A 17,438-nucleotide genomic window follows, 5' to 3' on the forward strand; every position below is an offset into this window, starting at 1 on the left:
AGCAAGTACAGTTTCCAAGTGTAGAAATCTAGCATTCCACAAAGGAGAACTGGAAATTTGGGCAGAGGGGAACTTCATGTGGTTCAACAAGAGTATAGAGTCCTACTCCTGGAGGGGTATAAAGACCTCACATGCAGATTATGGTCTGACTTGCTGGAAACAAACTCTGCAGAGAAGGACCTGGGTGTCCTGGGGATAGCAGGCTGGCCATGAAGTCGCAGTGTGCCCTTGTGGACAAGAAGGACAATGATATTCTGGGGTATATTAAAAAGAGTGCAACCAGCATGTCTAGGGAAGTGATCCTCCCCCTCTACTCTGCCCTGGTGAGGTCACATTTGGAGTGCCATGTCCAGTTCTGTGCTCCCAAGTTCAAGACAAGGAACTTCTGGATAGAGTCCAACAGAGGGCCACAAAATGATGAGGGATTTGGAGCATCTTCATTCTAAGGAAAGGCTGAGAGACTTGTGGCTGCTCACCACTGAGAAGAGAAGGCTGATGGGGATCTTATAAATGTTTCTAAATATGCAAAGTGTGGGAGTCAAGTGGATAGGGCCAGTCTGTTTTAAGTGGTGTACAGAAGTAGGACAAGGTGCAAAGGGAACAAACTAGAGCACAGGAAGTTCCATAATAAAACAAGAAAGAAATTTATTTTGAAGGTGATGGAGCACTGGAACTGGCTGTCCATGGTGGTTGTGGAATCTCCTTCTCTAGAGATATTCAAGACTCTTAGAAATATTACTTCTCAGAAAGGGTGGTCAGGCACTGGAATGGACTGCCCAGGGAGGTGATGGAGTCACCAACCCTGGGGGTGTTCAAGGAATGAGTGGATGTTGTGTTGAGGGACATGGTTTAATGAGAGCTATTGGCAGTAGGTGAAAGGTTGGACTGGATGTTCTTTTAGGTCTTTTCCAACCTTGGTGATTCAATGATTCCATGACTCAACCTTGAAGTTTTCCTGTGCAATCTATTGCAATTAACTTGCTTTAGCAGGGAGTTGAACTAGATGATCACAAAAGGTCCCTTCCAGCCTCCACGACTCTGTAATTTCCTTATTCTCACAATGCATTGGCAGATACCAGATCACCAAAGGCCCCTTTAAAGCGAGATTAGCAATTGTGTTAAACTCCATCTTGTTAGCAACCAGAATTAGCAAATAATAAGGCTACACACCAGCATTGTCCCATTACTTAAAAGAATGCTTCAGGCACAGTGTAGGACATTTACTCTAAGAAAACTCATCTTGCCTGAGATGCTCAGATAAAGAATAGGCAAATGAGCACAAACACACACAAAAGAACCCATATAACAAGAATAAAGGTGTTCATGGCTGAACATTTTAATGGCTGTGCTGAACAAAGTACAAGATGAATGAATCTATTATTCACGTGAATAAACTGGATTACAGTAACATTCTGCAGATGAAGTAGTCTCGCGAAGTTTTTTGCTGAACTGTTCACCAGATGGTTTCATTTAGATTTTAATTGGAGAAAACTTTCTTGTATAAAACATTTGCCACACGATGGCAGCACAATCCAATGGGACCATGGCTGTCCTTGCTGGGAAACATTTTGCTTTTTGTAGGTGGCTGATTGTTACGGAGCCACAGAACAGCTAAAAATGAAGTGCTGGCAGCATCTGAATAGCTCTTTTGCACTGCGGATGCTAAGTGGCACACTGGGTTAGTATCGTAGTCTTTTCTCCCAGAGACTCAGCCTTACATCCTGGCTTAGCCAGCAAGTGAAAGCAAGCTGGGTGGTCCAGTCCTAGTCCCCATTTGTGCATATCACAAAACCACCACACAGCTTGGCATGGCCAGGCACTGCTGCCTGGAGGAGGAGTGGGATTCAAAGAGCAAGGGGCAAGATGAAGCAGCAACTCTGTGTGTGGGAAGTTGTGTGGCACCTGCAAAGACCCAATGCCTGTCAATATCTGGCATCAATGTGATTTTATTCTGAATATATCTGCACTGTAGTTTACTCCCTGTGTCCCTGTGTGTGAAATACTAGTCAAATCTTTATTCTATTTTTCTTCCTACTTCAGTTAGTGGGAGTTTTGGCAGAAGAGTAATCAAGCACCAAAGAATTTGGCCTGGTTTTGTGCACAGTTAAAGTGAACAAATTGATTTAAGTTTTGTTTGAAGCAAAGGTTGTGTGAGTTCCCAAATGCACCTCAAATGTCTAAAGCACAGAAGCATTCAAAGGTCCAGATCAGTAGATCCTCTGAGTCTGCGAGGTGCACTAGGTATTACTCAGCTTTGTACAGCTCCACTGTATGGGCTCTCCACAGTCTTCATCACAGAGTCATAGAATTGTTTGAGTTGTTCACTCTCTGGGTGACATGTTTCAGTGCCTCACCACTCTAATTGCAAAAAAGTATCTTATATCTAATCTACATCTCCCTTCCTTTGAAACCATTTCCCTTTGTTCTATCACCATGAACTCTGATAAAGAGCCTGTCCCCTTCTTTCTTACAGCTCCCCTGTAGATACTGACAGGATGTTCTCACGTCTTCCCACAGCATTCTCTCCTCCAGACTGAACAGCCCCAGCTCTCTCAGCCCATCCTCAAAGGAAAGATGTTCCACCCCTTGCATCATATTTTTGTGGTCCTCCTCTGGCTGTGCCTCATTTCCTGTCAACAATCAAGAAAAAATTCTGAGCAATAGGGAAATGAGGAAAAATATGTAAGGTGTGGGGAAAGAAAGAAATAGCAAAGAAGTGTTCATATAAAAATATATTGCTGAAAAATGCAGTTTTGAGATAAGTGCTTATGAAGCTGTGCCAGCATTTGTGAGTACAACTGGCTTTAAAGTGAGGAGAGGTAGAAAAGTTGATCTATTTCTTTTTGACATTTTCCTTGAAAAATTGTCCAGCATTTTATTCAAGAAATACAGTTCACTTAAAAGCTGGTTCACTTCATTTTAAATAGATCAGAAATTAGATTAAAATGAGGTGTTTTGTGGGAATACAAGAATACAGTGAAGGGGATGATGAAACACTTAACTTTACCTGAAACAGACTGCTCTGTAATAAAAAATTTGTAATAAAAAAAATTGTTTCATGATGCCATGGAAAAATTTTATCCTCCCATGTTTTTCAGTTCTCTCACTGAAGTGAAAAATCAGTTATTTGTGCAGCCCTAGTTGTGTAATGAGGCATGCTGATGAAAAACTTTGGTTAGAGATGAAAATGTTCCTGTTCTAAAATTTTGGCATTTTAGATACCTCTGTGTAACCAGAAGCCAGAACGGAGGAAAAAGAAGGACAAAAAAGGCTCACCATGTTATCTTCCAGCTAATGTTTTCTTTACTGTCAGAGAGAATCTTGCTGCCTCTCTGATGTTGCAAGTCTGGGTTTTCTGATTGTCATGGAGGTGCAGACATCTCTCCCCATCTCTCCATTGCTCCACACTTCCAGTGTAAGCCAATCTCTTAATAAAAATAAACGACAGGAAACCAGACAGGGAGTGATCTATCAGCTCTCCTCAATATTTTATCCTGTTCTGGGAAACTGCTGATCATGCTAGAAGCAAGTTGTTGACACTGATGACACTGTGTTGATTACAACAAGCACAGCTAGCACAGTTGATCACATTAGAAGCAAATTGTTCTCTTCTGGATCATTTTTACTCTTTATTAAACCAAATACATGTTATATTTCTGGTTGAAAACAATGCTGTCTATCTCTCATCAATTGCATTTGCACTGGAACACAAATGTCCCTAGTGCAAACCAGTCCTTCTGAAAGGAAGGCAGAAGCACTTTCTTCTGCCAGTAGTTCATTTTCCACATGCATGATCCCTTTGCTTTGTATGGGCCACACACCGTCACAGAGACATAAATTCTTGTCTAAGAATGGCATGCCTGTTTTGTACCTCAACTTCCAAATGAAAACACCACTGAAAAATTATACAATACTAGAGACCTTATTCTGTTTCGGGCCACAGAGCTGTGCGGTCACCGTGCCAGTAATACCTCCGAGCAATGCACTAACCCTTTTTTCTTTAGCTCTTCACGTAGTGATAGTAATTATCAAAACACAAAGATGCCTAACTGAATTGAATCAAAAAATGAATGTGTAGACAACATTAAAAAATGGGTAAAATGATGCTTATGCATTTGATAACATAACCATTACTTCTTTGTTTGTTTGTTTTTTTTTTTAATGCCGATTGCATTTATGTATTGTTTTTACTCAAAATGCTTCAGATGAATCAATGAAAGTCAATGTCCAGTTCTGTTGTCATGTTCAGGAAGGCAAGGCTTCTCACTGCTGTCTCTATCTGCTCCAAGACAGATTTCCAAATGCAAGTGATTCAGCTCACATACCTTCCCACTCCTTCTGACAAGACATTCACTTCCATTAGATAGTATCTCTGCTAGCTGAAGTTGTTGCCAGATGAACCCTGACACCATAACAAACTACTTCCGTGAGAAGAACAGTGGATTGTGTAGGATGACCATAACATTACAGTGCTTTAATACCCCAGTCAAAGGACTCCTATTACTTCCCATGGCACAGTGACCCTTCTGTGTTTGGACCATGAAATTATACATTCAAAATGAACCAGCAACTTTTCAGTTACTGAATCAATTGAAATATAAATGCTTACCTTTTTAAGATTTTGCAGATTTACCTACATGTGAATGAACTTCACTCAGTTTGACATTTTTTCTTATAATTTTTAATGTTCCTTCCTGCCCTCCCTTCCTTGCCTTCTTTGGTCAGTGGTGTTTCACTTATCTGTTTTCTTTGATCTTGGAACTCTAAGCAGATATTTGAAGTGAGGAATCCCCGCTGTGTAGAATGACCTGGGGTCCCATAATATAAATTTGTTTGCTTTGAGTTTGTGTAGAACTTTGGTTAGAGAGCCATTGAAAAAAATCTCCCCAAAAAGTAGTAATGTAAAACTATTTTTATTGAAAATACATCTACAAAGTAATGCTTCTCAATCCACTCTGTGTGCATACCAACTCAGAACCAATGAGGGCTGAGCAAGGGAATCTTTCTATAATACCTGATTTCCATAAGAAACAAAGTTAGTTTAAAAAAAGATCACATACTTTGTGAAACAATTCATTTTTCTCTGCTGATGTCATAGAAAGACAGCCATTTATATTATGTCTTTGCAATGTATTTCCAAACAGAATCTTAACAAAAATTAAATCGTTATGCTGTACATTCTACAGTTAAAATTTATACACACATTTTGAATACAGTATCTATATAAAAATATCTCTAATTACACATATCTGAGAATGTCTATCTGTATCCTAGATTTGCATTCTGTTAGCAAAAACATAAAAGTCACACTTGCTTTCTTTCAGTGAGAGATTAATTTAAGAGCTTTGTAGGTTTGACCGCTCAGTGCTCTGAGTTAAACCCTGCTCACTTAAGTCACTGAAGAGTTCCTGCTCCTATTGTCTGGACTAATCAACTGGAGAAGATGGGCAGGAGTTTTCAGTCCTAAACAAAACAGTCTTGCCTTGTTGCTCTAAACATGGGAAAAAATTTACCTTCAATCAGGATGTTGACATTTTCACTACAGTGAAATACACCGCATTTATGTTGTCTTAAAGACAAAAGCAGCATGGTGAATATTTTTTGTGTTGCGCTTTGGGCATTACAAGGGAATCAATCCTTCATTCATACAATCAAGTTTTATTTTGTTGGGCAAGGTAGAAAGAAGAAAAAAGAACATTTAAATAAAAACCATCACTCAACATTATTCTGCCTTCTGATTAGTATTTCTTCATTCCCCTAACTGTAGCTGTATTTTAAAAAATTCCAGTTTAACCTCTACAATTATACAAGTTAAAAGGAGAATGTATATAATTAATATTTCTAAGAAGGGGCTTCACTGGGGAATGATTCTGGAATGAACAAAAAAAGCAACAGGATTACAAGTGCATTGTCTCTCTTTTTTCATTCTTTCCCTACTGATTCCTTGAAAGAAATCTACAATATTGAGCTTTAAAATCCTTTGTAATTATTTTTTCATATATTTATTATAGTATTTACTATTTTGTATTTTAGATTAGATTAGATTTATAGATTTTTCCTAGCAAAAGGTGAAAAAGCACCCATTAGTTTTACTTTCTAAAGGGTTATTTTTTATTTTTGGGATGCTGCTCATAAATGCATAAGGCTTTTGGAATTTTGCACTGAAACAGGGAGCCTTCTTCTCCAGGTGGAAAAACACAGATCTATCTAATGGCTTTATTACTGATCAGTGGAAGACCAAGGGTTTTGGAGCTCTACAATCAGAAGATCTCTTGTTAGCCCTAAGGATTCAGATTTAGAATCCAGTCTTGTTAGGATCTGAACAACTCAACCTTCTGCACTTTCTGCAGAGGGCCGGTACTGCCTCCTATTTATATTATTGTTTATTAAGTAGATTAATTGGTGTACCTAAAGCATATTTTTTTATATCCCCAAAAATAGAAGAAGATGCATTTCCAGTCCCAGAGTCAGTACAGCCTAGGGCCTTGCCCCTACAAACATTTACAGACATTGATTGTTCAGCTGGGTTGTGGAGTTGAAATTAAAGGGCAAATCCAGTGCGGAGGTACACATATATACATACACAAATGTCTGCAAATCCATGGGAACTGACTAGGCTGAGTTTTTGTCAAGATCAGCTGAGGATAATGTAAAAAATAGTGTCTAGGTAAAATTGTTTCTCAGCTTAGCTGACAAAGTGCTGATTGTGGGAATTGTTTCTGCATCTATACACTTCCTTTTTTATTCCTTCAATTAATGTCCTTTTATTGTCTAGTAATTGAACAAGGCTGTAATGCTAGAAAAAAAAGAACATCAAGTGAAAGAAATCTTATTAATTTACTCAGCTGAATGCAGTTATCAAGTTGGAAAGTACTGATTGTGTGCTTACAGATGTTGAATTTTCCAATAGGTATTTAAAAAAAAACATTTTCAAGCTCTGTTATATGATTTTACTTTCCAGTTCATTAAAAAAAAATAAATCACATTTTCAGGGCTGAGTAACAAAGATGCCGTTTTTTTTTTTCTTTTTCTTTTTTTTCTTTTTCTTTCTTTTTCTTTTTTTTCTTTTTTTTTTTTTTTTTTTATCCTCACTTAGCACATTTCTAGCAGGACCAGTGTTGCTGTCTGTTATTTTTTTTATTTTTTTTTTTTATTTTTAAAGTGGGAAGCCACTTGATCACTGCTAGTCTGGAATATATTTCCATTAATTCTTTTCAGTGCTAGCATAAATGGAAAAGATAAGGAATAAGTGAATGTGGTGAATTCAAGATATAAAAGGCTGGAAAAAGTGTGTGTTTTCCGCACTTGTAGTGTTAGACTCATGCCATCTTTGCCCTACATCTTGGTTTCGCTGTCTAATGGTTTCTCATTTTCGTTTTCTTGTGAGATCAGCTGGTATGGTTTCTTCATTTCATTCTCCTCTATCACAGAATTCCCCATCTCGGCATCCCTGTTCTTCAGCTCATGCCGTGACAAGTGTTCGACAATTCCTGCTCCAATGGAGTCTCCCAAGACATTGGTAGTAGTACGGAGACGATCCCTAAGAAGAAATAGTAAATTAACCCTGAGTTTATCACTTGTTCAGGGAAGTATGCAGACAAGATATTTAAATTTTCACTGGATATCTACTAGACGATTCAGCAGTTTTATGATTATTATGTATATTCATTGAATTGATTGTCATTATTCCTCCTTCGACAGAAAACTGCAATATACAAGGATTTGGAGAAACTATATCTGTTAATACTGTTGGCAACTCCACCCTAAGAAATAGCTTGTGATGTGGAGAACAAAAGGAAAATATGGCAGATGCTTATCAGAGGCACTTTTATACTTGTTTGGGTTTATATCCTCTGACATACAAGCCAATGAGAATCTGCCTGATTTTCATTTTCCTTCTGACCAAAGTTTCCTCCAGCTTCTTGCAAGGATCACTTGATAAGAGTTCATGGGTAAAACTCTCTGGAAACTAGGTCAGAGGAAATAGGCTGGAAGAAACATGCCTGTGATTTACTTCTTGGATCTAGGATATCTCCCTTTATACCTATGGATGTGACTGTACTGTCTTCTGCAAAGGAACAGAACAACTGATGTGTGATACATTATGGGTGCTGGATAAGAAGTAAAGAACTGTTTTTCACTTCCATGTCTGTGGAGAAGATACTAACCTTTCCTGGATTAAATAGCCACCCCAGCTCAATATTCTAAACCTAACTGATGGAATTTCATTAACAGCTTCCAAAAAAAAAACACCAACAAGCAAGCAAACAAACAAAAGTAGTCACACTAGAGCAATTCTTTTCTAGTTGAATTACTGCATCTGAAAATTTTCTTAGTATCCTAAGTATCCAGGTTTATAAATCATCCTTTTGCACATAAGTAGAGCCATCATTAGGCTACACCATCTGCTTTAAGAACGTATCTTAATTGCAAGAAATTGTGATTCACAACTTCTAGAGCAAAAGCTCACTGCAGTGCTGTCAAATTGTGCCTGCCTACTGCACCTCCAAATAAATTTAAGTTCTTAATTCAGCCATTTAAGTACTTACAAGAACCAGTCCACTGCGATGATAAGAGTGATATCATCTGTAGGCAAACCCACTGATGTAAGCACAATGACCATGGTGACCAGTCCAGCTTGAGGAATGCCTGCAGCCCCAATACTGGCAGCTGTAGCTGTGATGCTGTGCAAAGAGACCGCAAGAACAATTAATTGACTTCTGTAGTAAACACTTTTTATCATCTGGTAAACACCGAAAACAAGTACAAGCAAGAAAGCATTTGCTCTTTAGTAAAGAAAGAAAACTGTGAACCCAGCCCCTAATCTGAACACTGCACAGCTTGGAGGGGTATGTGGATTTTAGTCCAAAATGTATACACTGAGCGTTTATCCAGAACTCTGGTAACATGATTTTGTGGCATGGTAAATACCCTTCTTAGTGCTTATGGCCAGTCAAAAACATCATAGGTACATGACACCACTCACTGAACAAACCAATTCCATCAGCTCAAATGTGTTAAAGTTGAGGAATTAATTTTGTCCCGGCAGATGTGATTCAAAGTTTTATTCTCTGTCCACCTCACTATAACCTTACGCTAGGTGAATTACCAACTCCTTTGCCATTTTGAATTCAGTCAACAGAAATCAGAAAACTGGCAAAACCCCTGAATCATACATTCTAGTAGCTTGGCTGAAATATGCTTGTTCACATTCACTTTAGTAAGAATTTTGTTTTGTCAGGTGATTTGTCAGGGAGCAGCTCTGGTATTAACGAATGTTAAATTACTGCTCTGGAGTGTGAAAGCAGAGTCTTACCTTCTGTTAATGAATATTAAGTTAATATGGTGGGCTTTATGGAGAGAAGCACTTCTGCTTGAAAATATCCTGTGTTTTCAGTTCACCATTATCTGAATGTTCAGTGTTGCTGAGTAATAAATACCTGCTTGTCTGCCTACATTTTTCCACTCTCCCCTTGCTGACATTCATCTACAGTGCACATGTATCCATCACCCTCTTCTCTCAAGCCATTGGAGTCACAGAACAAAATTAATGTGCTACTTAGGTTTTTTTTTTCGTTTTGCTGTCACATTTCAAACATGAAGGCTTGTTTGCTTGAAAACATACTCATCTTCTCCACCTCTATCAGCAGATGTAATAAAATGTACTGCTTCTCCTTACACAGCTTGCTCTATGTGAGACCAAGACTAGGAAAATACCACCCTGCTTGACTTAGCAGTGCACCATGCCACTGTGCTGCTCCTTTGCTACAGCTTGGTACGTTCACTGTAAACTATCTGGTGCAGATCCCAACATCTGTGTGAATACTTCAAGAAAATTTTAATGACAAAAGAAATTTAAATCTTCTTTTTGACCCTACTATGTGCAGTGATAGGTATCTCATGTTCCAGTTTTTTAAATGTTTACCTAATGAAGGGTATGTGCTGGGGGCCTCTTCTGTGCAGAAGGTGTAAATCGTTACAGTTATTCACCTACTTTAGTAGTACTTGTTTTTAGCTCTAGATGTTTATTGTTTAATCCCTCATTAAATGACAAGAAATCAACACAGAGGTGCTTTCATTAGATGTAGGTAATAATGACTTCTGTACCTGATTGTGATAATCTGCCCAAAGTTCAGGTCAAAGTTGTTAACCTGGGCAATGAAAATTGCAGCCAAAGCCTCATATAAGGCAGTTCCATCCATATTAATTGTAGCACCAACTGGCAGTACAAATCTTGTAACTCGTTTGTCCACTCCATTTATTTCTTCTAGACACTTAAATGTAACAGGCAGTGTTGCAGAACTGAAACAAAAAGAAAGAAGTCATGATGTGAGTTTTACACTGTAGAATGCAAACTGTCATTCACTGTGATGACACGTGTATATATCTGCCAAGCTATATATGATACTGGAGGTTCTCCTGATCCTCTGGGACTAGTTGGCTGTTTTGTAAGAATAGATTTGTCTCTTTGTTCTTAAAGATGCATCTTTCCATCTGATCACACTGAAGAGGTTTTTCAGCAGCGCAGGTTACTGTGGTTCGGTGACCTCTTCATTGCTAACTACTTCACAGACTTGGAAAACTTTATCAGTACTGATAAAATAAAAATACTGATAAAGTGCAAAGAAGGGAAGTAAACATTGTGCCAGAAAACCTCTTTGATGACAGTCAACATAAAATAGCATTTTGAATAATTTTTAAATCTACTTGCATTGCATTGTACTGTCTTAATACAGCAGCTGTTTAGGTTCCTACTAAGAATCTTGAGCAGCTAAGATTGGAAAATACACTTTTAACACTATTACACACTGAAGTTCAGTTTTGATAGAACTAGGTATTTGTTTTAATTGCCACTATTTATTTTCTTTTGAACCATGTTGATTGTCTTTAGTTTTACTATTGACCTTTAAAAATCATTAAGAAAATTCCCATTTAGACATTCTACACATTGCAAGCACTGACATCAAAATGTCAAATAAGAAGGAGTTGGTTTCAAAAGTAGATGTCTTTCCTTAACTGAAAATATGCTGACACAGTCTTTTGTAAGTCCTCAAGAGACTTTTTACCATATGAAATTTACTCAGACTCTGTGTTAATAGTCCTAATAGCTTCTCGTCTGGATGTGGAATATGAAATAAGTATTTCATTTTGGCAACATTTTCTTCCATCTCAGATGGAAACAGACATTAGTTCACATGAAGTCTTTCACTTCACCAACATAGAACACTAGTGGACTTTCTGTTGCAGGTCCAGGATACTTAGCATAGAACATCACCTGCCAAGAAAGGCTCCTGAGCTCTCTCACAATTGCCTCTGAGGCTTCATGCTTGCTTCTTTGTTTTGCCATGCACAACATTTCTTTTGCCAGCTTTGTCCTTCACCAACAATTACAAACTCCTACAGAACTCAAGGACCAGGGCTAAATGATGTCACAAAGGCTCCAGCCATACAGTCTGCATTACCAAATATGTCAATTTCATACCTTTTCAGGAGTTCATAAAAAAAAAAAATAAAAAAAAATAACAGTCTGAATCAATATAATGCTAATGACCATCTCTCACAGAGTGAAGTTAACCAGCTGCATTAGGCAAAAGTTTGTTTCTTAAAGCAATAATATTAAAATATATATATTTGGCCCTAAAATATTATTTTATACCTGGAAGATGTTCCCAAAGCTGTGACTAGTGCCTGGATTAGGCCTCCAATAAACACCCAAGGGTTTTTACGAGTGATTAGGAAGTACAGGAGAGGTAGAACTATGACAGCGTGAATAAGCAAACCGATTATAACTGTTACAGTATACATGGCAAGCTGACCACCAATCACGCCCATATCTTCCATCTCAACAATTTTTCCAGCAATCAAAAAGAGGATTCCAAGTGGAGCATACCTGCAAATAAGAAATCAAATTAGTATTGTAGTGAACAATATAAAATGCTCCCCTGTTCATAACTTTTACACATTTGTATGTGTGCTTCAAGGTAGGATATTACTAATTGGATGACTGTAATTGAAAAGCAGTTCAGGAGTTTAACTGTTAGACTATAAGGAGCTCAAATTGGATGAAACCACAGCGCAAAGATTTTTTATAGGCTCTACTACATTCAAAATCTGTTAAGAGGAACATCAGAGGAGTATAGCATGCCTTTCAGACACAAAGCCTTGAAGATTAACTTAAAAATGCATGCAAATCACTTAGGAAAACTGGAGTGGCCAGATATGTGACTAACACTGCAATGTAAAGGGAGTGTCATTAGAAGAACAATTTCAGCTCAAAATTCTCCAGCAATAGGCCTTCATATGTAGGGAGATGAGCTCCCTTCATAATTCAAGTATCATTTACAAGCTGGTTTAGCAAATTTGTTTAAAATTCTGCAAGTTAGAATGAAGTCTCATTCAACACAGTTGAAGTATATGCCAAGTGTCCTTCTCTGTTCTCTCTCCAATGTTGTTTCTTATGTTGCAGGGGAAGAACTCACTCTTCCAATGATTTCATGATGTTTCTGTCCATTCCTAGTGGAGCACTCCATAAATACTTTAGTGTGAAGCTGTCTGTATGGAAAAGGTTATGGCACTGTGGGGTAGCAACACAAGTGGTCTTATCTATTTCTTCCTATCAGTAATCACAGCTACAAGTAAAGGAGTTAGCACTGGGCATAAAACTCTTAGATCTACAGAAACATAATTCTATTATTTCAGCAGAACTTTTGATGCAGCCCTATTTCCATTTCCATAAGTACCCATTTGTCTTTTTATCAGTGAGCATCATTATATAGAATATCTTAATTGTGCCTTGAAACATAAAATACACATTGAAGCTTACTAGAAGTAACATTTTCTACCCTCTGCTTTGTTATCTCAAGTGTTCTTACAAGCAATGGGAAAAGATTTTTGATTTGCACAGATGTTTTCTGTATTATAGAATTTTACAGCATACTCTTTTATAGTTTTGCACTTAGTATGTGCAGGTTTTGAGGTTTTGGGGATTGTGAAAAGGCAACAAGACATTTCAGCCTTTTCTTTCAAAAGCTACCTTCTACATGACAGAAAACAAGACTTCATTTCTGAAAAGGATTTCTGTGTGTTTTGGGGAAAATGTATAGGTTTTATTTATCTATTGAACAGAGGAAACGAAACAGTAAAAAATATGTATATCTTTGTGCAGCTACAATGCAAGGACATAGTTACATACTATATAACTGCAGGAACTGCTTGTGTTGGAAACTAGTGGTAGCAAGGTCTTTCTGTGTAGAAATAAGATTATAGGAGAGATTTGCTGGTTTCCTCTAATGAAATCTGAGTAGATGATAAGGAAATTTTGATAGCATGTTATTTTGACTTCTCACCTTATGAATTCATAGAATGAGTGCTAAGCTTGGCAAGGTGTGCCAAAGATCCTGATTCTTAGGATAAAAAGCCAAACACTCTGTAAGACTAAATATACAAAACTACAACTTAGGGTTTCATTTACCAGAAAGTTACAATTCAATTAAGTTCTTATTGTATCACTTTCTGCCAAAAACTCTGGCTATCCACTATAGTGAAAAATAAAGTTAGTAACTTAATACATAATTTATCAGAGGCACTTACCACATGATTAGAGCTACCAGTCTCATGATAGCCTCATTAAGGCTATCAAAGAAGTCTTTTAAGGCCTGACCTTGCTCCTTCATGCTTCCAATCACCAGGCCAAAGCTTATTGAGAAAACCACCAAGCCAAGGGCATTCACTCCATTTACAGAACCTGGAACAGGAACCATTTCCTCTTTCATTTGTGTGAGGGTTTCCATTGCTGCTGATACATTACTAATTATGGAAGCCACTGTGGACGTGTCATTGGATGGGATATCTACTTTAAACATTCTCTTTTCATAGTTAGTTTTGAACTGGTAAAACAAAAAGAACAGAAAGGTGGAAATCATGTGAATTGTCCAAACAAAGGTAAAAATCACATATCATTGAATTATTAATTTCCATGGTAAAACATGAATTTTTGCATAATGCTTGTTGGTAAGGTAAGCTGTCATTCGTGTGAGTTTATTATGAATCTATCAATATTTAATTTGCCTTTTTATAAATAACCATTATTCCCCCAAATATTTTTTCAACTGTTTTTGAATTAGAAAAAAATAGACTGAAAGTAATCTAAATATAACATACCTACTCCTCCCAATTCCTTAACTTGAAATTAGAAATTTGCTATTAGAAAAGACATTAGTTTTCTCTACTATGCAATAAAAAGTCACCATTTTTGTTGATATGGAATTATTTCTCAATTTAAATAGTTTCTCTATGGAATGGGGAAATCAATTTAAATCTCTCAGTGCTGTACTAAATCTCCACTTTGACAGCCAGCCTTCCACCACGTACTTTTCCAAAAAGAAATGTGTACCCTGAATATTTGTTCCAGCATTCAAAAAAAACCCTCAGCCCTATCCTTATTAAATTCATCTGAGCACAAGAAATACTAAGTAAAACTCACAAAATGTTTCTAGATTATCTTGGGATACTAAATATCATTTTAAAGCAATGGGATACAGTTGTCAAGAGTATTCAGTATCTTTGGATTTTTATTCCTTTGGATGTGTCTACAAAACCCAAATGTTAAGTTCAAAAGCTGTAGAGTTAGTAGTAATATTTGGAGACTGTTGCATACTCTAAAAGCATCTGAATGAGCATCTGAATGAAATGAAGCTAGTATACTTAAAACTAAGATGGGAAACCTAAATATTAGCACATAGCAAAGCTAACCTAAGTTTCTTTTACTTTCCATAGCTGAATTGTTTTAATTTAGTTCTACCACATATACACTGTATCTCCTGAAGGCTTTAAGTTTTTCAGATTTTTGTGTTAAATTACAGGAGATTTAAGGAAACAAGTTGTACATACAAAAGATGTAGCAGAACAAAGATATCCTTGAGTTTTAAATGAAATTTGCTAAAAAATTATAAAAGAAATGTATGAAGCCTTATTCCGTAACTAGAGGAGGCAAATGAGCTATTCAAGCAGTTGGCTGACAGAGGAACACAGCTCCCCCCTCACTCACTCCTGTCTGTGAAAATTTCTTTGCTGTATTGCTGTATGAAATGAAGTTTGATCTCTCTGTGAGATAGCACAGTTCTTCAAAACGGCAGGAAAATGATCAAAAGTGGCTTTTTTTTTTTTTTTTTTAATAGGTTACAGTGGTGAATCAAGTCACTGAGAAATTGAATGCCAGAAGCTAAGCAACACTGAAATTGGAACTACTGTCCAAAGCTGTACATGAAATGCTTCCAGTTGTTAATTTTTTTTTGAGGTTTAATGGGAGTGTGATGACTTCATAATACAAATAATTTTATTTATCTTAGTCATTGTATATAATAAAACAAAACCAACTAGGTAGACATTTCTTATTTCAGATATCTGAAGGGTCTAATTATGCTGGACTTTCAGACATGCAGATTAGACAAACATAAAAAGGTAACCTCTTAATGAAGACTGAAGTTAAAGACTAATTTCCTATAGAATTTATTTTATTTCTTGCTCTCTCCAGACACAATTACTGCCTTCTCCTTGGTTCTCCTAAATTATCCCCAGATTATTCTCTTTTTCCTGCCTATTTGAGTAAGTCAAAAGCAACATAATTGGGCTTCTAGACCGTGTTAGGTGTGTGCTGTCTGCTGCCTGTTGCAACAGGTTATTGACTAAGCCATAAACTACTTTTATTTCATCGGTACCACAGTTTTTGTAAGACATCCACTCCTGTGTCAATTACATTGGAGATACTGGATTCCAACATTATCAGGGGGAACCGGGAAAGTGTTGGGCAGGGGAGGAGAAAGCACAATCATATGAAATTTCTGACCTCTTTGGAAAGGCAGTTAGAAATCATCTTAGGTTACACTAATTATTTCTTTTTCCTTTTCTCTTCCACCCCCCACCCCCCACTCCACCCACCCCAGTCCCACCCTCCTTTTTCTTCTTTTTCCTTCTTTTTGCTGATTTTGAAATTCTATCTCAGTCAGAAGATGCCCATTGTATTGGTAAATGTTTTTTAGGGGGTATTATACAGATTTTAGAACTTCTCTCAGCAAAGTCTTCCCTTTTCTGCTACTACTATGTACTCTGTGTACTACTGGTACACAAAGTTGTTGATCTTTTCTGTGGACTCACACTGCTGGTAAAAATGAAGTATTCAGAAATGTTGGCTTTACCCTAGGGAGATCAGTCTTTCTAGAATTCTTCCCAGGGTGGAGAGCAGTGGAAAAACAGTTTTTTTAGAGTTGAATTCAAAGTGGGAATTTGAGCACAGAACTCAGAGAGCAACCTTTATTTGTTCTAAAACAGTCAATTGTGTTGGCCTTTCATTAGTGATAAATGAGGTTATGGATAAATTCACTGATGTGTCAGTCTTACTGTGCACAAAGCTGTCTATCAAAAAGTCATGAGAAAATTCCTGGTGAAGCAAATTAGAAGGTATTAGGGAAAAATAAATATAGTAACTGCAAAGGAAAAAGTGTAGGTTGAAGTTTATTCTTTTTAATAATTTTTACAGATGACTCTGAAAGCAAAATAGAAGATTGCTTAACCAGCACTGGAAAAAATATATATGAAAAGAATAAAAAATTCTCTGTGCAGAATGGTGAAAAACCAACAGTTTATAGAAAGCAACAGTATAAAAGAATATCTTCTAAAGGATAGGAAATATTGAAGGTTGTGAATTGGTGGTAGCTGAGCTGACTATCATTGTTTTGCAGAGAAACTATCAACAGAGATTATTTCGTGAGTTTTTATGAAATTTCTTTTTTCAGGCAAAAATTTACTGCATCTTTCTGGGAATAAGGTTTATCAGCTGTCTTTGGGAATCGAAGTAAAAACATGTACCTCAAACTGACATTTTAATATCACACTACACTTCTGTGAATCCTCATTCTTTTGTATCATTCAGTAATGGAAGAAAGTAGATAAAGAATAACTCTCCTATAATTCCTACAGGTGGGCTTAGGATTTTCAGAATCCATCTGTGTTTTACTAGGAATCTACACACCTACACTGATAATCTGGGATAGACTAAACAACATAACTGTGGTCCTGTCATTTTGAAGAGTCTTTTATACATTTTGTCACCAAGTAAAAAGAATTTTGCCTGATAGGATTTTAGATTCAATATAGTCATACAGTTTCCTTTAGTTCACATACAGAAAACAAACAAGTAGCAAGGAAAATGCTATCTGATACACAGTAATACTAATAGCTTTCTACAAACAACTTTATATGCAAGAAAATTCTATAATGTAGTTTCTGGAATTAGTCCAAGACACTGTGAAGCTTTAAAATTATTTTGAATTCAGATATCTCATGATGAAATAGGCAATAGATTTAATTTCTCATTGTAATATAATGAATTACCTGTTTGCACTATATTTTTTCAACTATATATATATATATATTGGGAAATA

At 36.8% G+C, this 17,438-nt stretch overlaps 1 protein-coding gene across 1 annotated transcript in view; it reads right to left on the bottom strand.

Annotated features, from left to right (window-relative positions):
* Positions 1 to 4,897: 4,897 nt before the first annotated feature.
* Positions 4,898 to 17,438, bottom strand: part of SLC1A3 (solute carrier family 1 member 3) — a 57,709-nt gene continuing 45,168 nt past the window's right edge. Inside the window, exons 6-10 of the mRNA XM_015848511.3 lie at positions 13,591 to 13,886; positions 11,657 to 11,890; positions 10,108 to 10,302; positions 8,550 to 8,684; positions 4,898 to 7,540 (exon numbers count right to left, since the gene is read on the bottom strand). Of these exons, the coding sequence (XP_015703997.1) occupies positions 7,336 to 7,540; positions 8,550 to 8,684; positions 10,108 to 10,302; positions 11,657 to 11,890; positions 13,591 to 13,886 (1,065 nt within the window). The 3' untranslated portion in view covers positions 4,898 to 7,335. The remainder of the gene's footprint in view (positions 7,541 to 8,549; positions 8,685 to 10,107; positions 10,303 to 11,656; positions 11,891 to 13,590; positions 13,887 to 17,438) is intronic.

The sequence above is a fragment of the Coturnix japonica genome, chromosome Z (assembly GCF_054131305.1).
Source record: "Coturnix japonica strain WE chromosome Z, WE-NBRP24, whole genome shotgun sequence".
In the NCBI taxonomy this organism is placed as follows: Eukaryota; Metazoa; Chordata; class Aves; order Galliformes; family Phasianidae; genus Coturnix; species Coturnix japonica.